Raw genomic sequence first — 27,498 nt, 5'->3', positions numbered from 1 at the left:
TCAGTGAAACAGGGAGATATAAATCTTTCAAGAGAAAACTTGCAGCCTGGCATGATTAATTGCTGTGGTCTTCCATTCCTGCATAAGATGGAGGCTTTGAAGCAGTAGTCAAAACCGGCAAGAACTAGGCAGCACTGCCATTACTGACATCATACAATTACTAAGATAGCTCAGCAGGAACCAGTGTGCCCGAATACAGCTTCTTAGGCTGTTCAGATGCTATGCTTCAATTACCGCTCTAATTTAATGAGAGTGATCAGAAATTCTCGCTGAATTCCACCTCTTGCTTCGGTGGAACTGCTCAGAGTTACATGTCTTCTTGCTGCTGCTGAAGCACCCAGAGGAGCCACACTTCTATAGCCTCGCCTCTTCAATTTTAGCCTTCTGGGCAAGTGGACCGCCGGGGCAGGCGTGCCGGTGGGTGTATCTCTAGGATACACAAGGCTGATGACTCCTGTGGTTTTTGAGGGAACGTCCTGGAAAGAAACTTGCCAGTTATGTTGGTACATGCCTTTCCTCATTTGAAGGAGCACAGATAAAAGCTAAACATACGCAGTTTTGCCACCTGGTGAACTAACGTATATGCATGGCATTATATTACCAGTAAGATGGTCAGTCCAAGTACGTTAAATAGATAAACCCAGAATCGACCCAAGTGATCCTGTCTGGGATTTGAGTTTATATAATACTTTATAGTCTTCAAACCTGTCATATGGGAATCAGTCTGATAGATACGTATATTGCTTCATTTCTGCAATTAGTTGTGCAATGAATTAAGGATTTATCTGGCATCTCTTAACAAATGGCACGAAAAATCTGTCCCTTGTGAATCTTGGCTAAAAGCTTCACTGAAGGATAACTTTATTGTTGCATTGTGGCATACTTTTCTCCTGAGCAGTTCTGGGTTCACCATCTGTTACAGTCCAGCAGTAGCTAACAAGGTTACCTTTTCTTCTGAAGAGCAGGATAGCTGAAGAAGATGGGAGGATTTATAACTCTGAAGATTGAAGAAGATTGTATGCAGATGTCAGTTTTCCTTTGTAGCTTAAGGCTGTGTAGTTTAGTCAGAAGTAGGCGGTCACTATGGGAAATTAAAATTTATTACTCTAATATAAACTTCTACTCAGAAACCTCTGTGAGGCTTGTGCGCTTTTATATTCACAGTATTTTCTGAACAATTCCTTAACACAAGCATGTAAGAAGAGGAAAAAAGCTGCCTTTTCATGAGGACTGAAATACAGTTTGCATTAAGAGGATAAAATGAGTTGTGTTAAGATAGGGAGGCCATTTTGGAATATGTAGCTGCTGTATCACCACAGTATTTTCAAAGAAAAAATAATATTTGTATGGATGGTGCTTTCATAATAAATGGGGGACCTTATTGCTCTTCACAACTACCTGACAGGAGGTTGTAGCGAGGCAGGAGTTGGTCTGTTCTCCCAGGTAACTAGCAATAGGACGAGAGGAAATGGCCTCAAGTTATGTCAGGGGAGGTTTAGATTAGATATTCAGAAAAATTTCTTTACTGAAAGAGCAGTCAGGCATTGGAACGGGCTGTCAGGGAGGTGGTGGAGTCACCATCTCTGGAGGTGTTCAAAAGACGTGTAGATGTGGCACTTCAGGACATGGTTTAGTAGGCAGGGTGGTGTTGGGTGGATGGTTGGACTTGATGATCTTAGAGGTCTTTTCCAACCTATGATTCTATGGGTGAAAGGTGCTGCTTTGAATGAAACAAACAAAATTGTTTATTCTCATTTGACCTCTTAATCTAATGAAATTCTACCTGCATTATAAAAGATAGTAGCAGTTGACTGTCACCCATTTATTTTAGATGTTTATGAAGTGATTTAGGGCAAAATAGCCTGTAAAGTTGACCCTGATTAGATACTATTTTTTAAAAGTTTGAAGTGACAGTTTAGGTCCTCTATAGCACATTAAATGTAGCAGGGCTTAAAGCTATGGCATTCATTTTGTGAATTAATGGTATTTATGAAGAGCTAACTTGATATAAGAACTGATGAGGCAGAAAATAACAATTTACATATTGTAATTTGGGCCTTCAGTTCAGGAACTGTGATATTAAAATAGTGGAAGAAGCTGGGGCGGACAGGTCAATTTAACATTTTTCTTTATTAAGTCTGCATTGCATAAATGAAGATACAATGGTATTTCTTTGTGTAAGTCTGTAAAAAAATAATCTAGTAGTATTGCATATGGTGTTTGCAGAGCAGCTTGCTTACTAGTTCACAGTTTTTAGTTAAAATACTAGAATGGAGTGTTACTATTGATCTAAAATTAATTATTCTGCAAATATTTTAAGCCTGAAAGTAACAACTGTAAAAAATGAAACCAAAACTTTTAAGGTCACTTTATTTTGTAGTGTTATAGTACATATTTAAATTATTTTACTATGTAAAAGATCTAATGAGACTTGCAATATTTTTTTTCTGTTGCCTGCGTTACCTTAAGTCTAAAAAGAAGTTAGTAGTAATGATTGAGTGATAGAGCCCATGAATCTACTTCAAGACGTAAAATAGATGCTTTCTTCAAACCTGTTAGCTATACATATTGGCAGTCAAAAATTCAGAGCTTGTCTAGTGCTACATTTTTATTGTAGGAGTACACGTAAACCAGCAGTGTTGAAAATTTGTGCCTCAAGGCATAAATTCCATAGATGGAGATGTGCAAAGTCTCATTAAGGAAGAATGCTTCCTAGTCTACCACTGTCTGTTTGCTGAGTCCATAGTATTATATGCAGGTAAAACAAAGAGTCTGAGTTTCTACAGGTGTGGTGGCGTTGCCTCAATTTGCAACAAAAGAACCACACAGTTACTCTCTCACTCCTTCCCCCTCCCCAGTGGGATGGGGAGGAGAATCAGAAGGAAAAAAGGCAAAAACTCTTGGGTTGGGATAAGAACTGTTTAGCAGAATGGCAAAGGGAGAAGAAAACAACAAGCAATAATGCTGATAAAAAACATAAACACTATGCAGTGTTCTCACCACCCAATGCTCACCTTACTCTGGAGTAGCAGAAGCCTCTCCTTTAGCCAGCTCACCACTTAAATACTGAGCATGGCATCACCTGGTATAGAATATCCCATTTGGCTGGCTGTTTGGGTCAGCCCAGCCAGCTGCTTGTGACGATTCACTCTATCCCAGCTGAACCCAGGACAACAGGAAACAACATTTCTGATTTTAGAAAATAGTTTTGAGCTAAATATACTAAATAAACCTATATGCGTCCCATATTTTGTGTATGCTTTCAAATAACACATTCCATTGTTTTTAAGACCTGTAGGCTCTGATGATCCAAATCCAAACTGCCAGGGAACTGACTGGTAAGAGAACAGGAGCCTGAAACAGCCCTGCTTGTTAATCAGACTTACAGAGATTTCTTAAGAATTTACCACTTTACTTGTAGTTTCCTAGAATAATGACAAACTACCCAGATGAACCCTGTGATGGGGAATAGCTGTCAGATGGTAGAATACCGTCCTGAGCCACACCCTTTACCTGCTTTATATTTAGGCCATGTGAGGTACTTTCTTTCTCTAAAATGGCTGCTACCCCTGGAGGTAGTGATACTGACCAGGTACACCTTTTCTTAATTTCTTTTTAATAAAATAATAATACTGTTTTTTCAACATGTCAGATGTTGTTTTGTGTGTATGATAGTGCTTTTTAAAGTTGAAGCTTCAGCTGCTGATTTTCAATGTTTAGAAAGCTCTTTATGGTTGTACTGTGGTCAGATAATAAAATAAGATTACAAAAGAGACCTTTTTGGAGCTCTTTGTATTAAGTTCTTTCTCTTTATTTAAATTTTAATCTGTTTCTTTCTGGCTAAATTTTTTAGTGATATGAGAGTTACTGTCCTAAAGATGGTGGAAGATGCCGTATGACCTGCTACTTGACTGCTTTCTAGCTCTTGGTGCTTTTCTAATCTTTTTACATTGGATACTGCATCATGCCTGAGTTGATCATGTTAACTACAGAAATACTCTGGGCTAGGTTTGTGATGATTAATTGGGGGTGGGGAATTAATTCTGTGTCTGTCTTCATTCACTGTATTTCATCGCTAACGGAAGTTTGTTTTGTAGTGTGTGTTAGTGAAGATGTCTAAGGGAAAAATAAACTTTTTTCCATGATTCATAAATAAGAGAAAGGTAGTGTGGTGTCTGAGCTGCTACGTTTAACTAGCTGGTCTTTTGTTTTCTTAATTGTAAACAAATTCTGAAGATCAGCAAATATTATGAAGGAACTGCTGAGAAAGTAATTTAAGTGTGTTGCTGTTTTGTAATGTGAAACTTCAGAAGAGAATAAGAGCTATCTGTATTTAAAAATTTATAAATCTGATTTTTCCTCTTACTAGGATATCCGGAAATTCTTTGGCGTTGTACCTCCTGGAAAGCGACAAGAAAGTGACACTGTGAAAAAGAGTGAAAAAATTAGAAATGGTGAAGGACCTTCAAGTGGGAAGAAAAAGGCAAAGGAGACTAAGGTTGATTTTGCTTTTCTTATTTGTAAAGTGCTTGGTTTCTCTGATGTAGGACTGTTTAGTATTTTTTCGAAGCCATAGTTACTCTCATCTACTCAAAAAACAGACTCTGTGTCAGTTGTTTGTATAGGCATGGTAGGAGACTGCCACTTAATAGTAACTTCTAGCAGCAAAACTGTGTAGGTGGTGAAGAAAATTGCTAATTTTAAAAATATTTGGGTTGTAGAGCAAAGGAGAGGTAGGTAGAAGTTGTTATGGTTAGGTGCTAGTGTGGGAGCGATCTGATGTATTTGAAGTTATTTTATCTGTAGCCACAGTTCTCTAAGTAGCTCTGCTTATTTAATTTTTAATTTAATGAAGATTGAGGCTTATGCACAGTAGATGTAAACGTATCATAAAGATGTCATGCTTTGAAGTAAGGTGGCGTAGGTGCCCTCTGATCATTTTTTTAAACTAGCTGTTTTTTAAACACCCGCAGGGGAAACATTAACACTGCTATTCTTGGACAAGGTCACTTATGTAAACCTGTTGCAAAGACCAAATTCTGCGAAATGACATGTGAAAATTAGGTTGGGTTCTGATCTCAGAGTGCTTTTCATGTTAATCATCTGAACTGGTATAAAAAAAAGAAAGGAGTGGCTAGAGGGGGCTTTAAAATCACGTAGAGAATGGAAGGATTTCTAATACGATAGAATGCTTATTATGAAGCATCCACAATCAAGAAGTAAGATGTTACTTTAAAAAGTTTTTGTTGTATAATTTCATTGTTTCAATGTGGAGATAAAGGACCATTCAGTGGAACTGAAAGACATACCAGTTATATTGTCTGTTATTTTTACTTAGCAATTCTCCAATTATATCAAGGATTTAACAGGTTTCACATTAGAATTGAATGTGGGTTATAAAACATGTAGTTATGTTTGTCTAGAATTACATTTTTAGAGGTATTTACAGCTGTGCATGACCACAAAACAAGCATAGTTGGTAGTTGGGAAGGCCTAGGAAACTTCCTATCTGTGCAGCTCGTGATTTTTCTAAATATCTAAAGCTTGTCAATGTCTTTAAAATACAATAAAAAATATTCCTTGAGACAGCTTAATACTAGCAGCTTCTAGCTAGAACATGTTTGTTGACTGTGACCATTGGTGCAATTTCTTATGGTGGTCGCACCGCTTAACGGGTGAGAGGAGAAGCTGCAAGAAACCAAGACACAGTCTAGCTTCAACTGGTGTGTGTGCTTTTCTCCTTTTTCAATGGTCTCTGTTTTACTTGAAGTTGTGTTGAATTCTAGTGGTTACAGTAAAGCTGTATCCAGAACGGAACCAAAAGTGAAAGCTGAATTCCACACAAGTAACTTTTTGGCCTGTACCACCTCTATTTCTGGTGGGACCATGTAATTTCTTCTTTGGATTAAAAGCTCTAAGTGCTCGAAAATCAGTTTGATTCACTTTAGTTGGCATTAAACTTGAATATTTATTCTCAACATAATCATCTGTCGTTTGCTTGGAGCACGTTTATCTTTACTACTGCAGTTTCTTATTTATTTCCTCTGCCCTGTGTCTTTCCCGTTCCCAGTCATGAGTTAGCACGAGGCTGTTTGTAAATGTAATATTGGGAAATAAATAATTTCTGTTACAATTTGTTTGAAATGCATAAATTTGAATGTGTAACTGAGTAAAAGGTTGAAGGACCTGTTTACTGGTTGAACTAATGGACTGTTACTCTTAGGTGAATAATTCACCCAGTGAAGATGATCCCAGACAAAAGCGGACAAACAGGAAAAGAAGAATAATCTATGATTCAGGTAGTGTTCACAGTTGTTTCTGAATGCTCCTTTGTATCTTCCGCATCAGTGTTCAAGGTCAATTAGGTAAATGATACATCTGAAAGCAAGCTGTGGTCTGTTTGTTTTTTTTAGTAAATGTCATTAAAAACATTTTTCACAGTAATTATTGCTGGATAGCCAAATATATTTGATAATAAGTGCAGCGTGTGCCATGCAGTGCAAAGTAACTTTTAACAAAACCTTTGTAACAAAAAACCCAAACAAAAACTAAACCCACAAAAAAAACTTGCCCCAAAAAAAACAACAAAAAAATCCTGTTCATATAGTAAATTCTATCAAAACTCCAGAACTTCTGTTTTTTTATGAAGACGTATATGAATTGTGTGGTTTTAGGTTCTGTTAGGGATAAATAACATCCTTTGCTGGGTACAGGAGGCTGATCATGTACTATAATTTCACATTGTTGGGCATTGTGTGAACATAATATAGGCGATTGTTTTAAAAGGCTAACTTGTGTTTCCATGTGTGTCTTTTTATATTAAAAATCTAGTAAATGTTCATCCCATAGTTTTAAACTTACAGTATGGAACACACAGAATATAATTTAAAGCACTGCTATCCCATTCTAAAAATATTATTTGGAATAATAATATTCCAAATTATTGGGAATTAAGGGAAGGGGGAGAACCCTTTTACAGCAATTACATCTTAAAGAAAAAAACCTGCAAACAACAAAAAGCACCCTGCCCCAAAAACCCAAACCTTTGCCTGTTAAGTTAGTTTAGTTTAAACACTTGAAATTTCTGGTTTAATGTTTCTGAGCTGTTATGTCATTTAATCCCTCTTTGAGTGGATTCTGAATCTGGAATGTTGTGAAACTGTAGAAGAGATTGCAGGAGTTCATACAATTTTTGACTCCTACTGAGGACTTGAGCTTGGATTTTTAGAATCAGTCTTCTTAACCACAGAAGATCGCTTCTCGTAGAAGAAAAATGATCACACAAATATCGTTAGAATAATGCTGTTGTATATAGAAAAATATGTTCAAATTTTCAGATGAACTGTTCTATAAACAGTTTCTGTTTAGCAGTGAGAAATAGCAGTAGAAAGATTTCTGCATTAAAAGGTGGCGTACAAAACTAATACGTAACTCGACTGCTACTTTTGAAGTGTTGATGCTGTCTGGAAATCTTTCAAATTCTAGCCCATTTGTAGGAGAGTAAAAGTGAAATGCTGCTCTAAGTTGTTGAAGATGCAAAGCGTGTGTGTAGGGGGGTGTGTGTGTGGTGGGTGGGTTTTTTTATAATTACAATATGTGTTAGTGTTTATCATGGAAAAAGGCAGGCTCTGAAGGGTAGTCTTCTGTTAGAGTTGCTTGTTGTCTCAGTGTCTTCAGTTTGTCCTGCTTGCTCATTTGGATGTTGGGATACACCACTGTGGATTATGTAAGTTGGGCATCTTGATAACCTTGGGATATGGAGAATGGTTGGTGAGGTGAGTGGCGGTCTGCCAGTGTTCTCCTGAAAAAACAGAGTACAGCCTCAGTGATCTACTTCAGCCTGTTAGCTTTTGGAATAGGTGTTGTGGAATACACCAGTGTAATATTATACTATATAGATTTAATTAGGCGAATGAATCTGTGCTTGTGGTGTTTTTTGGGTTGTTTTTTTTGTGTGTGGATGTGTGTTTTTTTAAGTAATCTGATGTGGTACTCTGACAGTTGCATTCCTTTTTGGAAAGGTTTTTATACAGGCATAGCAATTCTTGGAATAAGTAACAAAATATTTTTTGTTATGTAGACAAAAACCACTGTCTAGACTGAGTTCTGACCAAATTTTCATTTAGTTGTTTATATGCTGGAAGAAATGATGGATAGGCTATTAGCTGATGGAGAGAAACAAAGCTGTGCTCTGACCTGTATGATATCTTTCTCGCTCAGTTGAATATATGTGAACACATGTTAACTGATGTTACGTGATTTTATTACTTAAAGCCTGTATGTATGTGGAGGAAATCTACATTTATGTTGTGGTCAAAATACAGATTCAGAAGAGGAGGTGCAGTCAGTGAAAAAATCCAAGAAGCCATCTGAGAAAAAAGCAGCTACTTCAAAACTTGGTAAAGTTCTGAAGCGAGATCCTGTTGTTTATATTTCAGAGACAGGTAATGGAAGAAATACATCATTATATGTTCAACTGTATTGGGTGGATTATGTTACAAATGGGATGAATTGTTTGACTGATATACTCTTAAATTTGACCATAAAACCTAATATTGAGACAGGCACAAATTATGTTCTCCTTAAGCTAACCAAAAGCACTTCAGAAGTTTAACCTCAAGTAGCGTAAAGTCAGGAGTAGGGTAGAACTGAGGTGATGTTGGGTAGTGGCTTAGGCTAATTTAAATAGGCATACAATTTCATGAACGAATGCTTCCCTGTTTAAGAGTATTCCATAGGCTTAGGGGAAGGAGGTAAGCAAAGGAAGTATTTTTAATATAGTTAAAATGCTCGCTAGCACACTTTGTGAAAGGACTGTTGGTTACAATAAATAGGTTTGAAAACTGGGATTTTTATTTTACTTCGTATATGAATTTCCATGTCTTTAATTTCTGCATAATATGTTGGTAATTGCAGAAGTTCTTGGTTTTTATGTTTTCCTTCCTTATCAACACAAACAACTTTTTGGGAAAAACATTATTTGTCTCCTAGACTTCTAGGAAGAACTGAAATGGGAAAATACGATGGTAACAAAAACTTGCATTACACCTTGCATATACCATACTGCGCCATACTTCTCAGTCTTGGATTTCAGCTTGCTGAATTCTGGAGCTGTTCTTCCTCTTGGGGAAAGGAATGAGTGTAATTAACCATTCCTGATCATTTTCAGGTCACCTGTAACCTTCTGAAAGAACTGTGACAGTGATTAACTGCTAAGTTCTCAGCAGAGTTTTGTTTAGTCTGTTCTTTAGAAGTGGTATAGTTAAACTAAAACCAAAATCTTAAGTCAAGACGCAGGTACCATTCCACTGAACAGACAAGGACAAATTCTGTCAGTTTGATTGAAGAGTCTTATGTGTTAATTTGTTTTCATTGTTTGCATGGTTGTTGATCTTTAGTAATGCTTTCAGCGTTGTTTTTTGTGTGATTCTTGACCTTGGTGCTCTCAAGAGGAGTTTGACTGTAAATTTATGGGGGAGATGTTCATCTGCTGTTTATGAAAGTTTCATCCTGCAGAATTCTCATGAAGCATGTTTCCTTCCTAGCTCCAAAACCAAAAACTGATAGTGATTTTCTGCAATGCCCCTCCCCCTGCTTCCCTGTGTTCTGTCATGAAGCAGTTTTGTTTCCAGTTACTTCATATTGTGCATTTTCCTCTACTAAGTTCGAGATGTTATGGAAAAGTTTCAGTGGCATTAGTTACTATGGTTTGATAGGTGAACATCAGTTTATGTAGACCTGATCTTATTTATGAATCAAGCATCCTTAAAGGTATGTCACCAGTGTAATAATCAAGTTATAATTGGGTAATAGTCAAGTTTGGTGAATTCTGTAAAAATGCATCTGTGGAAGAAAATTAACAGAGCTTCTAGTATTTAGCTTAATATTTCAGTAGTTTTTGAAGATTGACTTCAACACTTCTTTTTCGGCATCTGAGAACAGTTGACTGAATGTGTATGCATGTGTGTTTTTAGTTATGTAGAGTTGCGTGGTGTTTTTTTTTTTTAATACACTTAAAATACATGTGAGTTCTTGCAGCATCAGGGCTGCTTTTACTACTGGTTGTTCTCTTTTTCCATCTTAACTAAGAGATCTGTTAGTGGCACTTAAGCAAAGATAAGACTACGTGTGGGCTGAAAGAATTCACTTAGTAAGATTCTGACAATAGTATGAATTTGATTCCTGTCTTACTGTATGGCATTGATTGGAAGCATCTTAAACTTGGCTTAGTTAATTTGATAAATTAGAAGCTTTTTGAATGGTCTACTGGTCAGAGCTGACAGCTTCCCAGCATAAATCTCTTGTCGTGTTAGGTTCATTCTTTTCTGATTTGCTTTTAAAACATAAAGTTCTCTTTCTGCACTGGATCTATTGTAATGTCACATTGATTTGTTACAATGCAGATAAACTTAGGTGTTTTGGTACTGGATACTAGTTAGCATACTCTGATCACCTGTGCAACAGGAGCTGTAGAATTTCCTGAGAGTTGCAACACTAGGTGGACACATGTTGGTTGCAAAAGCATTTTGTATAGTTTGTGATGCGTCTCTCTCTGCTTACTATAACTTAGGCTCGAAGTGACAAAGACTCGGCTTTTTGTCAGTTGCTGCTGTGGTTAGATGCACTTACTACATCTGCTCTGAGTTCAGCTGAGGCTGTAACTATCAGGACTTTTGTATGTGTCTCCTAGAGCAGACTTCCCCACGAGCTGCAGTACTTGCCCTGTATGGATTCTTACAAACTGTGATAAAATTAACAGACTTGAATCCAAATCTGTTTTTATAAAACATGTTTTCAAGTGTTAGAATTTAAATGTTAGAATGAGTTTTAGGATACATGTTTTGGAAAAGTGGTCAGAGTCCTTGGGTATAGTATTTTTTTGGTAAGACCATTGCTGAACATAAATATTGCTTCCCTATAATCATACCACGTATTTTTTAAAGCAAAAAAGGATTGATTGCTGCAGTATCCCCTGAGAAGTGTGGCTCAGCTGGCTTTTTTTCTGTATCTTCTTCCTCCTCAGGCTCTTTTCAGATTCACTGTTATCAAGATGGATTGTGCTTATTTTACTTGCCCTAGATATTTGATGTGGTGTTTTGCTGTACTATGTCATGCATTCAAATGGGCTCAATTTTCCAAAGTATCTTGAACACTTTATCTATTTGTCCTTTTACTCAAAACTTGAGTTTCCTTTGACAGTTTTGACAACAATTCTTTCCAAATTAAAAGGATCTAAATGCATTGATCCCAGAGTAGGTAAATGATCAGATTCCTGGGGAATCAACAGTACGTATTTAAGTTTATTATGCCATTCAAGGTGGTCTAATAAAGTTTTTCTGCATAGGGGTACCATGGGAACACTAGTCAAGGTTATTAGTGAAATCCCTGAAAACCACAGCTCAAGGTTACTGTTATCTAGAGAGTCTTAAGTACACACAAGGTTGACTTAAAGTCTATGACTAAAACAATGCATTTATAACCTTGAGACTTAATGCTTGAATTTTGTTTATATTTAATCTGTATGAATTGTTTCTTCAGCTTAATGGAGCTGTCAAGCTGAGTGTATTTTAGTAGTATTGATACCACTATTGGCTTTAGATAAACATGTTTTACAAGAATAGTAATATGGAAATAGTAGATAGAAAAGAGCCTAATGAAATTTGTAGGCATTTGTCCTTTTCTTGTTTTTAGTGTTACGCAGGTGAAAAACAAAATCAAGAATGCACTTGTTGGACTTGCTTGAAAGTCAGAATCCTGTTCTTAAGGGGTCTGTCCATGGCAATGTGTTTGAAAGAGCCTTTTTGGCATTAAGTAATCAGTAGAAGCTTGGTAGTTAATTGCCTCAACCTATTTTTCAATTTCATTTGAAACTTTCTTGCTTGAATTTCTTTTCAGCTCTTCTATATAACTATGTGGGAAACAGCTTTCTTGAAAATTGTTGGAGGAATTAATTTGTTGGTTTGTGTAAGAATGGATCAATGAGATTATTGTGTTGCTTTGTTTCTTATTAGCTTTTTGAAAAGGTAAGACTAGTTCCTCTTTTTAATTCTGTAAGAAGTACTTTATTGAAACAAATTTAGTTTAACTAAATATTTAGTTTAATGATGGTCAAAGATAAAGTGAAGTTATTCTAGCAGGTAACAAGGGAAAAAGAGCCTTTTTTGTTGGTAGAACGTTCTTAGTGTATTGGGAAGAAATCCAAATGTTTGTTGTACTTGTTAAATAACACTTTGTTTGACTGTTTAATGAAGCATGGAACCTTGAGCTTTGTAGAAGATGACCTGTTATTATGATGTGTTGAACCTCATCTGGTTTCATCACAGGTGGTTATCTGGCAAGAGCTGTGATCTTTCATATATATTGTGTGGAGGTAATTATGCGTATGTAGCAATTGCCTTGATTGCTTGAATATTGCAAAATGCATCTTTAAAAAAAAAAAACCACCCTGTTCTAGTGGTGGGCTGAATTATTTATAAAACTAGAAAAACCAAAGTGGTAGAAACTGAGCAGGTTTGTAGGTTACTGGAAACCTGCTCCTTGAGAGCTTAGAAGACAGGACAAGAAAAATAGCTTGTGAATGCTTGCTGAGTATAGACTCTTTCAATCTAGAGAATACTTGGGGGTGGGGAAACAAAAACCCCAAAGAAACCCACAGAAAAAAAAAAATATCAGTTAAGTGCTAGTACTGGTGGACCAAAAAAAAGTCCCCACATCCAAACGCTGGTTCAGATGAGCAGCGGGTTGTCAGTGAATAAGCATGTCTTGTACTGAAACATTTTACAGGGGAATAATAAATTATCACTGGGCAATACTAGCATTGCATATACTTATGGAAATTGTCAGGCAAAAATTCATGAGGGTGATAAATAGCGCTCTATGTACCAGCCTCCTTCTAAAGCATTTTGTGAAAGGTCGGTTGAGAATACGTAGTTGAACCTTAAGGGAGTTTGGCTTGAAATGCACTTGAGGGATGAGAGTACAGGTTCTGGCAGAAATCCTGTGAAGAAGCAGGGACTAGTGTTACAGAGGACAACGTAAAAGGTATTTAAGAGTGACCCCCATTAAAATTCATTTGCTTAAGTTTGGGAATACCAGCAGTACATGAGAAGGGTCCTGTAATGGTAAATGTGCTGTTGTACTCAAACTCTGAAGTGGTGAGTGTTGCATAAGCATAGTAAATACATGATGGTATCTGGAGTTGCCTCCCTGAATAGGGAAGTAAGTGGAAACCAGAGCTGTGGATGAAGTAATATTTAATCTTATTCTTAAAGACATGATCTCTTTCCTTTAGGTTAACAGCAATATTGAGAAATAAATGTGGTAACTTTGAATAAAAAAATTAATAGGATTCATTTATATCAGAAGACAGAGTGATTACTTGCGGATTACTTTATCAGCCTGTATTTCAAGTGTGGCAGGACATGAAATACATTACAGTTTAATCTTTAACAATTGGTGTTGGATTTTAAGTTTTTAATAGTGGGCATATTGTTGCACTTATTTTTACAAGTGCATAGTCATCTTTTACTACTTTCTGGAGTTGTCTTAAAAGATGTTCTGGTCAAGCAGCTGGCTAGCTGTAGTACTGTGCTGTTCACTTGATATGTTTGGATTGCAAAAATGATTGTTTTGGTAGTCAATTTATTTTGAGAAAACTTTGGAAAAATCATTTTCATACATTCTTCTTTAAAAAATGGCTTCTGCGTGAAAGCTACTGATTCTCTAGGCTGTTTTCAATATTTTAAAGCCCAGACTAGCTTTTAATCCATTTAGAAAAGGAAACTGATTTAATTTCAAATGTTTTTTAATAGAACTGTCAGTGTTTGGCTTGTTAATATGTATTGATTTTAATGGGAAATATAATGGCATAAAATACCACACTTCATAAAAAAACTTCAGGCATGTAGCAGACTGGTTGTGTGAGCCTCTTAACTAGAGGCATTGGCAGCTCTGCATTATATTTTAAGATGAAATTAATAATTTTGCCATTTAATTTGGATGCCAGAGTTAATGCTTTTTAATTCACTTCTTTCCCTGGAAAACAGTATGAAGTGAATTCTCCTTTTTCCGGTAGCTGACTGCAGAAGTTACCTTAGATAAGTGTAGTAAATCTACTTTAAATTCGGGAACTGAGATGGTATCCTTAATCCAGTGTTAATTTGGTTGATGGAGATAGCTATTCTTGTCAGCATTATGCACTTACATGACTGAAACAAGCACTTTTATTTGGTTTTCTTTCCCTTTCATGTTTAATGTTTCAGTTGAATTTTTGCATACTTTTACTAGTACAATGAAAAAATATTTCTTGGACCTTAATTGTATGTCTTCAATGGTGTGTATCTAATCTTTGATGTTGTCTATCTATGTTATTTTCCAGCTGAGCCCTGACTTTATTTTTCTCACACTGCTACTTTGTTTGGCTCCTTATGCCATCAGTGTGGTGAAAGACAAGAGGTCTTGCTGGGTACTTATGTGCACATCAGAGCAAGGTGATATTAATGGTCATGACACTATAGTTAGCACAGCAAAGTGGAAACTGAGATCTCCAAAGGAGAGCATTTAGAATAGTACCTTGGAAATTGTAGTGTAGGGAACAGCCTTTGTCATTTCACTCAGTTAATGTCTGTTTTACTTTCTATCTCCAGCATGAATTGTGAATCCGGTTAATTTTTTAATACTTAACCAGATCTTTTAGTAGAACTTAATAAAAATACCGACTTATGCAGGTTATTTCTGTTTACAAAGTTGCTATGCAGTTGAAATAAAAAAGTGTAGTTCTTTATTACACCAGTAATTCATATACGGTTATTGTAGGCATTGAAGTGGTATGGATATAATTTGCAGGTAGCTCTTTTTCCTTATACCAGTTATGGTTCAGAGTTCACATTAATTTGTTAGAGGCTTTTTTAAGGGTATAGGTATTATGTGGTACACCTATAACATTATAGCTTGCTTTGTAATTTTTCAGTAGTTAAAAATTTAAGATGTAGGAGGTTTTTTTACAGGTTTCTTGTAGGTCTTTATTTTTGCAAGGTATGTGAAAATGGATGACAAATTTTGCACTTAAGTATATACAGTGTTTTCAGAAGATAAAAAAGTAGAATTTCAAAGGTTCTTGCAGTTCAGTTTGCTGTAGAGCCTCTCCATTTAATTTTGTTTCAATAATTGCACAAAAGACCTGTGCTTAGAAATACCATAAATTTATTCTAACCATTCAGTATATTGCATTTAAAGGACAACGTTGGGCAGGTGAAGTTCCTTAGTTCCCACTTCCCTGTATGAACTTTCTGTGACTCTAATACTTTTTATTTATTTATTTTAAATTTTTGTGGGACTGGGGAATGAAGCGTAGCACTTGTTGGAAATGCTATCTTATTTGGACCTGCCAGTACAGCAATTCAATAGTGACATTTTTCAGTTCCTTTTTGGCGTATGTACGTTCATTGTTCCATTTGTAGTGATTATTACTGTGTTGATTGCTAATAAAGTTTTCTGGAATTACACTGTTTGGCATTAAAGTTGCAATTTTTCCATAGATAAAGCTATTTTTAAGGCCCATTGTTAAAAATATAACAAACTAGGAAAATTCCTTCTAGAATTTCCAGTATCTCTTAAAATGAGTGTACCGTGTTCTGCTTTACCTAGTGCCGTTAATTTGGACTAAAACTATGTTTAACATGAAAGCAGTGTGTTAAGGAAACAACAGGCCCTGTTTTATTTCGACCGTAGTACTAAAAGTGCCTTTTCTTGACTTCAGATATAGATCCTTTCAACAGTCTACCCAGTTTTTAAAATGTAGTTATTGTTAAAACAGTGCAGTTATAATTTAAATAGTAAAATCTTTCCCAGTGCTTATGCAGTGACTCTGCCTCTCAAGTTGTGGTCTCACATGCAGTATTATTTGAAATAAAATTTTAATAACTGTGTCAAGTTTTTGAAGCAGCTTTCTGGTGAAGACTTAGTTTTGCAATTCAATCAGTAATATTACAGTTCACTTTTTTGCATTGTTGTTTTAAAAATCTCAGTATGAAAGTTTCTGATCACTTGTTAATTTTTTAATTAAAGGCTTTGTTTATCAAAGATAGTTTATATTTTCTGTTCTGTCTAGTACTGGCTGTCTTGTTTTATTTATCATTAGTCAGTTCTCTGAAATTTTTATTATAGTTGATACAGATTGTCATGTTCTAAATAAATAAATTTAAATATAGAGGTAATGTTTTGATGTCATTAGACAAGTTCATTCTGCGGAATAGTGGCTCTGAGCTGTAGCTGTATTAGCTCAAGATGTTGCTGCTTTTCTCTGCCTGTTTCTTTCTCCTTGTTGGGGATTTTTTTTATCCTTTTGCTCCTTTCAGCTCTGCTTACGGAGCTGCTTGAGTAACTTGTCTTGACTCAGCTAGTCTGCTGGACTAGTTCCAAATGTAAACAAGGATTTTTTTTTTTTTTTTTTTTTTTTTTTTTTTCCTAGACTAGTTTGTGTTGTCTGAACACTGTGTCCTGAGCGGCTTAGTAAGCTGAGCTGCAGCTGGAAAAAACGAATGCATTTTTGCCTGGATGTTTTTTCAAGTTACTTTTTTGCCTGTTTCCTAATTGTTCATTTGTTGTTACTGAATATTCCTGTCGTGCTGGTAATTTCAGGCAAATAAACCACAACATGAAGTTTCATTGCATGGCAGGGATTCAGATCTGCTTCTGTGAAATGATACAGCTGCTATTATGGTAGAAATAACTAGCTCAAGTGAATAAAACTGTCTTTAATAAACCGGACTGATAACTTCTGATTGCGTGCCAGGGTAATACACGCAGCAGTTTCGATGGCAAGTGTGAATGTTCAATTTGGAAGGAGTTGTAACTGATGGTTTTGCAGATGAAGATCATTTACTTTAGTTTGAATATATGCAGCCTTCTCATATATTCTAATGCTTCCAAAACTTCTTTCTAAAGATATTTTTATAAGATAAATATACAGGTTTGACTAAGAATTTTATTTGGTACGTACTGGACAAAAGGGTATCAAAGGCTATGTAGTTTGGCACTAGAGTATATAATTACAGTTAGACATGGCAGTTACTGCATTGAGGTCTTGGGTCCCAGAACCTTTTTCCTTTAAAGAGAAAAATATGACAGAGGCAACTTCTTGAAATTATCTTTGATAACTGGAAAATCCAAATGTGACTTGATTTCAGGGGAGTAAAGCTGGAAGGGTTCTGGTAAGCTTTGGATTTTTAGAACAGCATGGAACCTTGACATGTCGATGTAGGCAACGTGCTAACAGTTCTCGTTTAAAGTGCATGTTTGAAGTACATCTAAAATCAATTAGGTTGTTGAGAAATGACATAAATCTAAATTACTGTGCAGACCATTTTTTTAAATGTAGGTTGCAACTACAGTGTTATTAAATGAGGAGGAAGATAGCATCTGTTCTTTTTGGAAAGAGTTACAGGGCTGAGTATCTTGCTAGCTTTTTTGAGAAGTAGTTAATCTTCTTAATGATTTACTTTAAGCAAAAGATGAATACAAAACTCAGTCCTACCAAGTGTTGGGACTGAGTATGAACTAGTGCATATTTAAAATAATCAAAACCCGATACGATGACTTATTTTCATACAAATGCTATTTTCTCCACCCTCAACTTTAGCTTGGACAGCAATACCTGTTGCTCTAGACTGCAAGTTCTTTAGGACAGGAACTGTTTTAAATACTTGTGCAGGTGTAGTGCATTGAAACTTAAGAACATCCAGAATATTGTGATTTTATGCAAGTAATGTGGATTTAATGACTTTTGGATACGATATAGTCCTTCAGCTCTAGATAGAAATCCTTATGTAGTAGTCTACAAACACCAGTTTAACATACATTTATCATAGCAAGTTATTTATAACCTGTAGATGTCCTGCTTATATTTGAAGTTGGCATCATAGTAACAGATTGTCTCTGCCTTAAAAATTGTCTATTCTAAACAATAGGAATCAGGGAATCATGCTCTATACTGATGAGGAACTCAACAAGTACAGAAATAATAAATGAAGATGAATGAAATACATTGTTCTGAATGCTGTCTTGAGGATCTGTCCCATTCTCCTTGTTGCTATTGCCCCATCCTGTAATAGCCTGCTCCCTTTTTAGATTGGCTGAGGTCATTCTTGAACCTGAGCTTTTAGAAATGATCTGAATTTAAACAAATGTTTAAAATGGCCTAGATAATTTTGATAGAGCTCAGTTAGGGAACAACAGCAGATGTTGCTCTATAATCAGCAGCTGAAACCCTGTTGAGAACAGGTGAGGATGGGAAACAGGAAGAGGAATAACAAACAGTTACAGGTGGGCTGAAGGCAATAGTTTATTAACCTAATTGTGCTACTGCTAGAACTGCTAGTATATAAAGTGAAAGCCAGATGTACGTTAATGTTGTGGAATAGTTCTTAAAACCCCCAGGATTTAACAGTTGTTTTTTGTTGCTAGGGAAGTTTGTCCTTGTACATTGCCTGGCATAACAGGTCACTGCTTCATGTGTAGTGTTTGCATCCAAAATAATTAAAAGCAATCTCCTGGTTGTCATGCCTGTCTGTCCCATTAATCACATGATTAGCTTTCTCTTTGTCATATCTACTTTAGTTTCCAGAAAACTCTACTAGAATACATGGTCTTGTGTTTGTAATTCAGAGCAAATCCTGAAAAAAAAAAATGTGTATGCTCAGGGTTTTTTTTTTTTATAGTACAGCGCGCACACACACACAAAAAAGTGTTGATGTGAAAACGAAATGCTGTTCTCGGAGTAGTCTTGTTCTGCTATACAAAGATTTTGCAACATAAAAGTAATCTAGTTGATGATAAAATTTTTTTTTTCCTTTGTGAAGTTCATACCCCCATGAAAGGCTATCTCAACTGTTCACCCAGCAATTGCTATAAGAGTGTAATTAATCTAGATTTTTTTATAAGCTAAAATCTGAATTTTCACTTTTACTTTCCCAGAAATTACTGGCTTGCTTGTATGAGCAAGAATGCCTCTCTCCTTTGACAGGTCATGGGTTGAGAAACATTGACCTGAATAGTCCACCAGCAATACTAGGACCCTCTTGGCATTTTCAGAGTTGTAAATGAAGTCACCTTCATGCTTGTAAAGAAACTGAAAGTGTGCAACTGGTGAACTTTGCTGTTCACTTCTGTGGCAGTAGGCATGTGTCAGCAGTTTGTTTCAAGGAAGAAGCATTAAGGTTTTATTGAAAAAGTTTGATATTCTCAAGTACTTGAAATAAGGGTGGTGCTGAAGATCAGGCAAATTTGTGATGTGCTTATGAATTTCCTGAAACTGGGATGAAACTAGCCTGTGTATCTGTCCCCTGAAGCATCTTTTGAACCCACTTAATAGAATCAAGGTGGTTTTGTTTTCTTGATGACCTCTTTCATGTTCTGTGTTCTGCCTTTTCTTTGTTTGTATTAATAGATAACTGTTTATAAGTGCTGTGAGTCTCTTGTCCTTCCTCAGCCACCGCTTACAATCAATAAATGCTTCTAATTCTGTCGTTTCTAGGAAGGACGTAATTAAAGCAAAGCTCTAATTATTAGTAATACTTAGTACTGGCATCATAAATGACTCAAATCCACATCCTTTTTAATTAAAAACCTAATTACCTAATTATATTTGCTCTGCTTCTTTGTACTTGAGAGAAAGCAATATCCTGTTGCTATTTAAATGGTTATGAGTGAATAATGAAAAAAAAATCAGTTGTTGCATGCAGATCTTCTGATAACAAAAGTGATGAGCAAGATTCTAGCATGGACCAATCCTTAGCTTTAGAAGAGTGGGGTGGGGGGGTGGAGGGGCAGAACAGGGTTTGTATCTTCTTTCCAAGACAAATGTAATTGCATCTACATTAACTGTTGATTTGAAGCAATAGGTACATTTTACTTCTGCATATGTATTTTCTTGTTAAACTGAAAAATTTGAAAGAAGCAAAAATATTTCTGAAATTAAGTCTGACATAAGCAGTCTCCTATTTGGACCTCAAACTGTTGTAAATTAGGAGCCTAAAGCATCTACTGTGCAAATCTTCCAGATATGTAACAGTTAGTTAAATTGAGCTAAATGGCAGTAAGAGATTTACTGTTGCCTGGGGAAAGTAAATAGCCTTGAGAATAGGAAAGCTTTTGGCTTGGTGGTAAAACTCTCTGCTGTCAACTGAGGGCCTGGGCTTGAATTTTCTCTACCGTATATTGCTTTGTGAATCGAATTGGCTACAATGCTACTTTCTTGTAGATAAAAATTTATCTTTAGGCTTTCTTGATTTAACCGCTGAACCAATTTCCTTCCTTACAGGTGTATCTTTGCTTTCTTTTTCTTTCTCTCTGAACTTCCTCTCTCAGGAATAGTCAGGATTCCTGATTTGTACTTGTTATATTCTGCTTAGCAAGCGTTCAGTAGCAGAAAGTTCCAGCTGATGCCTAGAACATTCTTGTTACTACCATCTATTGAGAAAAGGTGGAACAAAAGATAACTGTTTCCCTCTGTCTCTGTCTAGTATACAACAGAAGTTGTAGATGGCAGACCTATGACATCACCTAAATTTAGGGAAGTGATTAAGAAAACAACTTTTTGTATGAAAAGAAAGAGGGGTGTATATTAGAGATGACTGGAAAATGAACATATTCTTGTGAGAATACTGTAAACTTAAGTTCAGTTATAAAATAGATGTTAAGAACATTCTGTGTTTATGGTATGTTGAGGGCAGTGTCTGAAATGTCTCTATTTTGAGAAAAGTAAAGCCAGACTTCAGTTAGAGGCATGCAAATGAGATGGTCTCTGTTTCTGTTCCTCTCAAGTCTTTGCACTTTATTCTTTCTGTGTCTGATGTTCATTTTGGAGATTCTCTTGCATTTGCTTCTTAGCCGCTGCACACTTGGATTCTTTAGAAGAGTTCACAAAGAAAGTGCTTTTATAACTAATCACTAAGTTTGTCTGGTGATGTTTGTCTTCTCTGCTCTCTTATTAGTCTAGTCAGTCGGCAACAATATCTGTAGGCTTTTGTATGCTGCAGTGATGGGGTTTCATTTGTATAACTGTCAGTAAGACTTCACGACGTGACACAACTCTTTGAAGTCCTTGGTAATTTTTTTTGTTGATTAATTGACTGGGTGAAGAGTTTGGGTCCAGAATGAATAAATCGCTGTCAAAGCCTCTTTCTCTTTTTCATTGCTGGGAAGACCATGTCCTGGCTATTATAGAAGAATCCTAAAAGGAAAGATGGAGTTTTTTGTTCAGTGGTCTGTGGGCTAATTCTTAATAAGACTGTGTATGCCACTTTTTTCCTCTTTTAAATTGAAAAGTCTGTTTTCTATGCTGACTTTTTGCCTGATTTCTGTGTTCTGTGAAATGGCTGCATTTCTTTGAGAAGGTTTTGACTGTACTGGAAGCAGAGCGTGTTTAAGTGCAGAAATGTAGAGGAGGTAGAATAGCTCATAGAATCTCTGACTGAAAGGGAAAAAGTAAAGATGGTATTACAGTGTTTCTGCTAAAACATTCATAGTCTATGACCAGTACGTAAAAAATAACTGGTAAGCCTACTCAAGAAGCCTTTGGTAAATACAATGTTCTAATATTTTCCCCTGGTTTATAGTGTAATACTGAGAGATTCTTAAGAATATACAAGTCTACAGAGCCTGTATTAGCTGCTATGTTAATGAATATTATAAAGTAATAAAATAAATGTAGCTTTGTACTTCACGTTTTATGTGAAGGAAGAGTTGTGCTGTTCAATTTGATGCTGCATTAATTAAGGAGAGGGTTCAAATTTCAGTGACCTAGATTTTCTGTTTATTGCCTTCCTCCTGTAAGAAGGGAAGGCATTCTTTGCAAACTTCTCTAAATGAGAGGTAATGTGTGAACAAAAGTAACAGATTTTGTGTCTGTATCTCATTAGTCAGTCTATTCAGACTCGAGCTGTGCTGTTAAAGATGCTAAATACTATGTGCTACACAACTCAGCCTTTTTTTCAAACAACTTCCAAACACCTGTAATATTTTCGTAGAATCTGAGTTGATGTAATCTGCCAAAATAGTGCTCTTGACAGTTCCATTATCAGAACTTAAGTTCCATGTGCCAGAAGTAATAGAGTACTCTTTGTGTTTAGATGAAGAAGATGACTTTGTCAATAAAAGAATTTCCCTGAAACCGAAGGAGAATGGGACATCAGCGGTTGGTTGTCCAGGAACAACTACAGTGAAAAAGGAAGATGCAAACTCACGAGCTAAAAGCAAACCATTATCTCCAGTGAAACAGACTTCCAAGACTCCCACCTCGGCACTTGATTACTTTGGGATAAGTAGCGTCCAACGATCAGAAAAGAAACTGGTAGCAAGTAAAAGGAAAGAAGTGAGTACTGGTCATGTTCCTTTAGGCTGCTCATGTGTCTGACAGCAGATCAAAATGGCCAGTGTAATGACTGCAAGGAGGTACTTAACTGCTTGTCCTACTTAATGTTACTTTTTGATGACCACTCAAGTGTAAGTTCAAATCTGATGATATATGCAGGCATATCAAGTCTTCAAATACAAGTTTAGGGTAGCATTTCCATGTTTGAAAAGATAGCACAAAGTTGAAAGTAGTATTTTCTCTATTGCTGCTTCTCAAGTGACTTTTCTTAAAATTAAGTAGTTTTCTGAGATTTCTGAGTGGGTGGGATAGCTTATACTTGGTGGTGGAGGGCAGGAGGGAGAGGGAGGAGATTATTTTCCCAAGCTTTATGGCACACAGATTAATGGAATAACAAAGCACCAAATAAAGTGTAGAGGAAATTAAAAATTCACAATGTAATTACTGATTTCCGCTTCATGTGGGCCAACTGCGATAGCTTCAGAGATGTTCAGCATCATTTGAAGAAAGGAGATATTTGTATTACACCGTGGTTTTGTTTTGAATAGTAAAATCTCTTAAAAACAACCTTGTTTAACAGTGTTTCAGTTAGAGAGCTAGGAATAAAATGCTGCATGTCTCATTCCCAGTCCTTTTCTAGATGTATACAAAATGAATCTGTAGAGATTAAATTATTATAATGTACACAGTATTGGGGAAACTGAATTGTTGGTCTTTATTTCTTAAATATAGCCTTCACAAAGCAGAGACAGCATGCTAGATGATGAGGCCATTGCTAGGCAACTGCAGCTTGACGAAGACTCGGAGGTAAAAGCTCTGTAAATTTGCTGCTCTATGCCAAGAGCAGTTTGTTTGACTTAAAATTGGTTTTGCTTAAGAAATTAAGATAGACTTGCCATGTTATGCTATAAATAAGTGTCATAAGTCATCTATGTGCTTAACTCTTGCATAAATGTGTAAATGTAGTCATGCAGTTATTTTTATGGGCATTATTTCAGTTACATAAATAGAACATCTCACTTAACCTATTTTCTGTCTATCCAGACTTTCTCTACCTGTGCAGTTGATGAGTTGATATGTCTGTAATCTTTTTGCACAGAATTCACTTTCTGCTTCCTTATGTTTTTGTGGTTTTGGTTGTTTTTCATTCCCTGGAGTGAAAAATTGAAAGCCATTGCCATCCATGATTTGTTTCATTTGTCATCTGGGTTTTCTTATAGTTAAGAAAAACGTGAATTGAGCCTTACGTGTCTCTTAAACTTTCCTGTTTGAATCGGTGCTAATATGAGGGAAAGGTACACTTGTCATACGCAGTTAGGTGCTTTTGGGAAAATCGGTTCATTTCCCATGTATTGGTAATACTGAGTATCATTTGAAATGAATGTGTCGTACATGCGAAAGTCTCATCCTTGACCTCTCCAGAGGTGTGATGAATCTAGCTTTAATGTGTTAGGAAGTTAAACAACCTGTCAGGAAAAACAAGGTGGTGTCTTTCATTTGAACTGATCTGATCAGTAACACTCATTGTCTATGTGTATCATCAAAGGAATGTCCTTTATTTCAGGCACACCTCTGGTGTGGGTGGGGTAGTTGCTGCCCTTCCCCTTTCTCACTGTACACAGACAGATGCATCGCGTCCTTATGGGCACATAAAAGTAACATCTGTGGCATACTGATTTTTTTGAAGTAATCTGTTTGAATCTTATAGCATGGCATGTTGGACTTTGAGAGAATTATGAAAGGGTTTTTGTTGTTGTTTTGTTAAAACAATGGTCAATATTAATTGGCAACAACATACACTATTCAGGAATAGAAAAAGTTTTCCCCAAGGGGCTGTATTGGATCGGAAAGGCAATGTGATGATCAGTTATCACTGTAGATGTCACGTTTATTTTGTTAGGCAAAATAAAAATGAAACCAACTTGGCTTTGTTTTTTACAATGATTAAAATAACTTTCTCAGATTCCATGTGCAATATTTGTTCTTACTTGTTCTTCTGTCAAAATTATTTGCCTCTTGCAGGATACACTTTTTCCAGCTATGCTCTGTCTTATTTTAGGTAAACTTTTTGTCTTCAAGAGCAAATAGAGTTTTAAAAAATTACAGTAGAATTAAAACTTGTCAGACATGAGCCTTAAAATATTTTTTGTTTTTTCTTCTTTCAGCTGGAGAGACAGCTGCATGAAGATGAAGAATTTGCTAAAACTTTGGCCATGTTGGATGAAATACCGCAGAAGAAAAAGGTTTAATTCTTTTTGAACTTCAATTTTTAGAAATTGCATTGCTGGGAGTGTTCTTGTTTAGACACCTAACCTTTGTTTTGAGACTTCCATACAAATGCGTTTAAAAACAGCAAAAAAGTGTTTGCGTGAAAATAGCATAATCACTTGTTGTACTTTCCCCTGGATTTTCCTCACTCAGTAAATAGTGTCCTTCCTAATCAGACAGCAGGCATCGTTGTATCTTTTGCTGTCTGCTTCTGTTGAAACGGGATTTTAAATCCTAGTTCCCATTGAGTGAAGTGTGTCACTGAAGACTCGTGCGTTAGATCAGCTGTAGCTCCCTTGGTTTGGGAGGACCAGATCAAGTAAAATGAGTCAATGGCACAAGTTTGGTAAAATGTGATGGGAGAAAAAGGGAGGAGGAGAAAGCTTTGCTCTCTGTGAGAGAAGGGGTTAGCAGGGATCTTGAGAGCTTTGAGGCTAACCCCAGCAGTGGCAATCTTCCTACTTCTCATAGCTTGTGGTGTAAGGCATGGTAAAATATTTGCTGGGTTGTACATCAAGTCTCTTAGAATTTAGTATTGCTAATTTGAAGATAGCAAGTATAAGTACTTCTAGACTAACTGGTAAACCAATTAGAATCAAAATTTATTGTAATTGGGACATTTGTCTGGGCTTTGACTTAAGGAATGATTACGTGCGTGGCTGAGTGCAGAATTTGCTCATCTGCCTGCCTTTGACAGGGATTGTATTCTGACTTGTGGTAGGGATTGGCTTTGTTAGGTGTTGTTTGGTCTGTACTTAATAGCAGGGAACTTGAGGATCTGGGCTTGATGGTAGCTCGGGACACGTGTCTCTGACCTTAGTATTGTGTGTTTACTTAGGCTCGGAAAGATTCAGGAGGCGAACAAACAGTATTGAGCATCAAGAGCAGTCCTAACGGGACAGAAAGATATAAACAGTCAGAAGGAGGTAGGACATGGAATATAGAAAACGTTTCACTGATTTATAATATCAATGAGATACGTTCTTACATGTGTGCTCTCCTCCCTCTACCTCCAAGCAACAAACTCCACAAGTGAAGCAAAGAATTACACTGCGAAGCAGCAAACAAAATCTCAACATTCAAAAGGCCCTCGCTTATCCCCACAATCATCTGTTGGTAAAAGAACAGCAGAGTCGGATAAGACCTCGCCTTTGAAGCCTAGCTCTAAGCTTGTGTCTCTGAAACAAAAAGAAGAGATTGCTGAAAAGGAAAGAGGTGCTCAAAGTTCAGCATCGAAACAAAAAACTGCTTCAGGGAAAGGAGAGAAGACCACACCAAAGAAGGAGAAAATTTCTCCTAAGAAGACTGAGGTAGAAGCTATCAAAATTAATTTAGTTGGTTTGGTGGGGTCTGCAGGAAAATAATTTTCACTTGTTACTGCTTATGTGTCACTGTTGTAACTTGGTAATTTGAATCTTCTGGACAATTTTGAAGAATTTGAATTCTGGTAAGGCTTTCAGTTACTAACAATTGTGAAAATACAGGAAAAAAATTAGCTGGAACAGCTAGTTCTGTTTCTGAAGAATATTTCTTATGGTGGATATGTTGTGTAAGAATAGACTTTAGTTTGCTTTGAACTGTCCGATTCGGTCACTGTAATTACTGAACACACTGGCAGTTATTGGCAACCTTAAAACGTACTTTTAATCCTAAAGTACAAAATGCCCAACTTTGACACTTAAATAACAGTTGTTATTGGTAGGGGTAGCCTGCAACTCTTGGAGGTGAGTTTTAAATAATTTTGTACTGATTAAAAAGCTTGAATGTCTCTTAAAAGTAGAAATACTACAAAGCAGGCTTTATGTAAGTGTAGATCTTGTCTACACCTGATCATCATTCTGAAATAAAATAGGATGTAAATTTAAAGCAACAGTTTATGGATCAAGTGAGCATGTACATGTGGAATACAGATGAATCTACAGAAACTTGACAATAAACAATGAGTACATATTTTTTAAACTGTTAGGTAAGTTTTTGAAATCTTTTTAAAAAGAACAACAACAAATACCTCAAAACACGAGCACTGAAACAAGAACCAACTTTGGTATTGCATGTTAATGGATTAAAAAATGTTAGAACTTAGTTTTCCTTTGGTGCGTAGCAATGTCTTAAACTGTGATGCTGGGGTTTATTATGTTGTTGTTATGTATGTAATATATGAAGTAATTTTATTTTTATTTTTTTTTTTCCTCTCCTGCCCAAGTCTATAAGTCCTGAGGACTCAGAAAAGAAGCGAATCAATTATCAGGCCTACCGAAGCTTCCTTAATCGCGAAGGTCCGAAAGCACTGGGTTCCAAAGAGATACCTCAGGCAAGCTGGGCTACAGGATTCGATACGTAGAAATGGAGTGTGTCATAGACTTACTGTTATAAGTGATCTAACAAGTATCAACTAACTTAGTTAAGAACTAGTATTTTTTTCAGACAGGAAGTGTGTATTGGAAAAAGCTAAGTTGTAATGCAAAGCAGTGGCTAAATGTAAGGAAATAGACTAAGAAATTAAATTCAGTACTTGGTTTATGAAGTCATGACGATGAGAAATAGTTACTGGCCTTAAAGTTGAAGATTGCTGTCGCTCATTTGACTGACATGCTGTGTTTGAAGCACAGAGTGTTACGAGTGTCATCGGTCAGGTGAACAGTGTGTGAAGTTTTGTTGGTAGCTATTCTTTTTAATGGCTTTTGAACTTTCAGAACTGTTACCTAGCTAGGTAGCGTAGGCTTATTTTTTAACTTCTTCATCAGTGACCTGGATGATCAGTTAGAGTGTACCCTCAGCAAGTTTGCTGATGACACCAAACTGGGAGGAGTGGTAGATACACCGGAAGGCTGTGCTGCCATTCAGCGTGACCTGGACAGGCT

The 27,498-nt window shown here is 36.3% G+C and overlaps 1 protein-coding gene across 2 annotated transcripts in view; it reads left to right on the top strand.

The window, feature by feature from the left end:
• RFC1 (replication factor C subunit 1) overlaps window positions 1-27,498 on the top strand; it is a 46,399-nt gene that overhangs the window by 2,344 nt on the left and 16,557 nt on the right. The window contains exons 2-10 of one of the 2 annotated variants that reach the window (XM_075420708.1): window positions 4,370-4,498; window positions 6,224-6,299; window positions 8,325-8,444; window positions 22,128-22,369; window positions 23,102-23,176; window positions 24,535-24,612; window positions 25,476-25,563; window positions 25,655-25,947; window positions 26,841-26,948. In XM_075420708.1, the coding sequence (XP_075276823.1) occupies window positions 4,370-4,498; window positions 6,224-6,299; window positions 8,325-8,444; window positions 22,128-22,369; window positions 23,102-23,176; window positions 24,535-24,612; window positions 25,476-25,563; window positions 25,655-25,947; window positions 26,841-26,948 (1,209 nt within the window). The remainder of the gene's footprint in view (window positions 1-4,369; window positions 4,499-6,223; window positions 6,300-8,324; window positions 8,445-22,127; window positions 22,370-23,101; window positions 23,177-24,534; window positions 24,613-25,475; window positions 25,564-25,654; window positions 25,948-26,840; window positions 26,949-27,498) is intronic. The other variant, XM_075420709.1, reaches the window with a different exon arrangement.

This window comes from Opisthocomus hoazin, chromosome 5, assembly GCF_030867145.1.
Source record: "Opisthocomus hoazin isolate bOpiHoa1 chromosome 5, bOpiHoa1.hap1, whole genome shotgun sequence".
NCBI classification, from domain to species: domain Eukaryota; kingdom Metazoa; phylum Chordata; class Aves; order Opisthocomiformes; family Opisthocomidae; genus Opisthocomus; species Opisthocomus hoazin.
The sequence above is the reverse complement of the archived record's forward strand: the minus strand, read 5'-3'. Positions and strand labels throughout refer to the sequence as shown.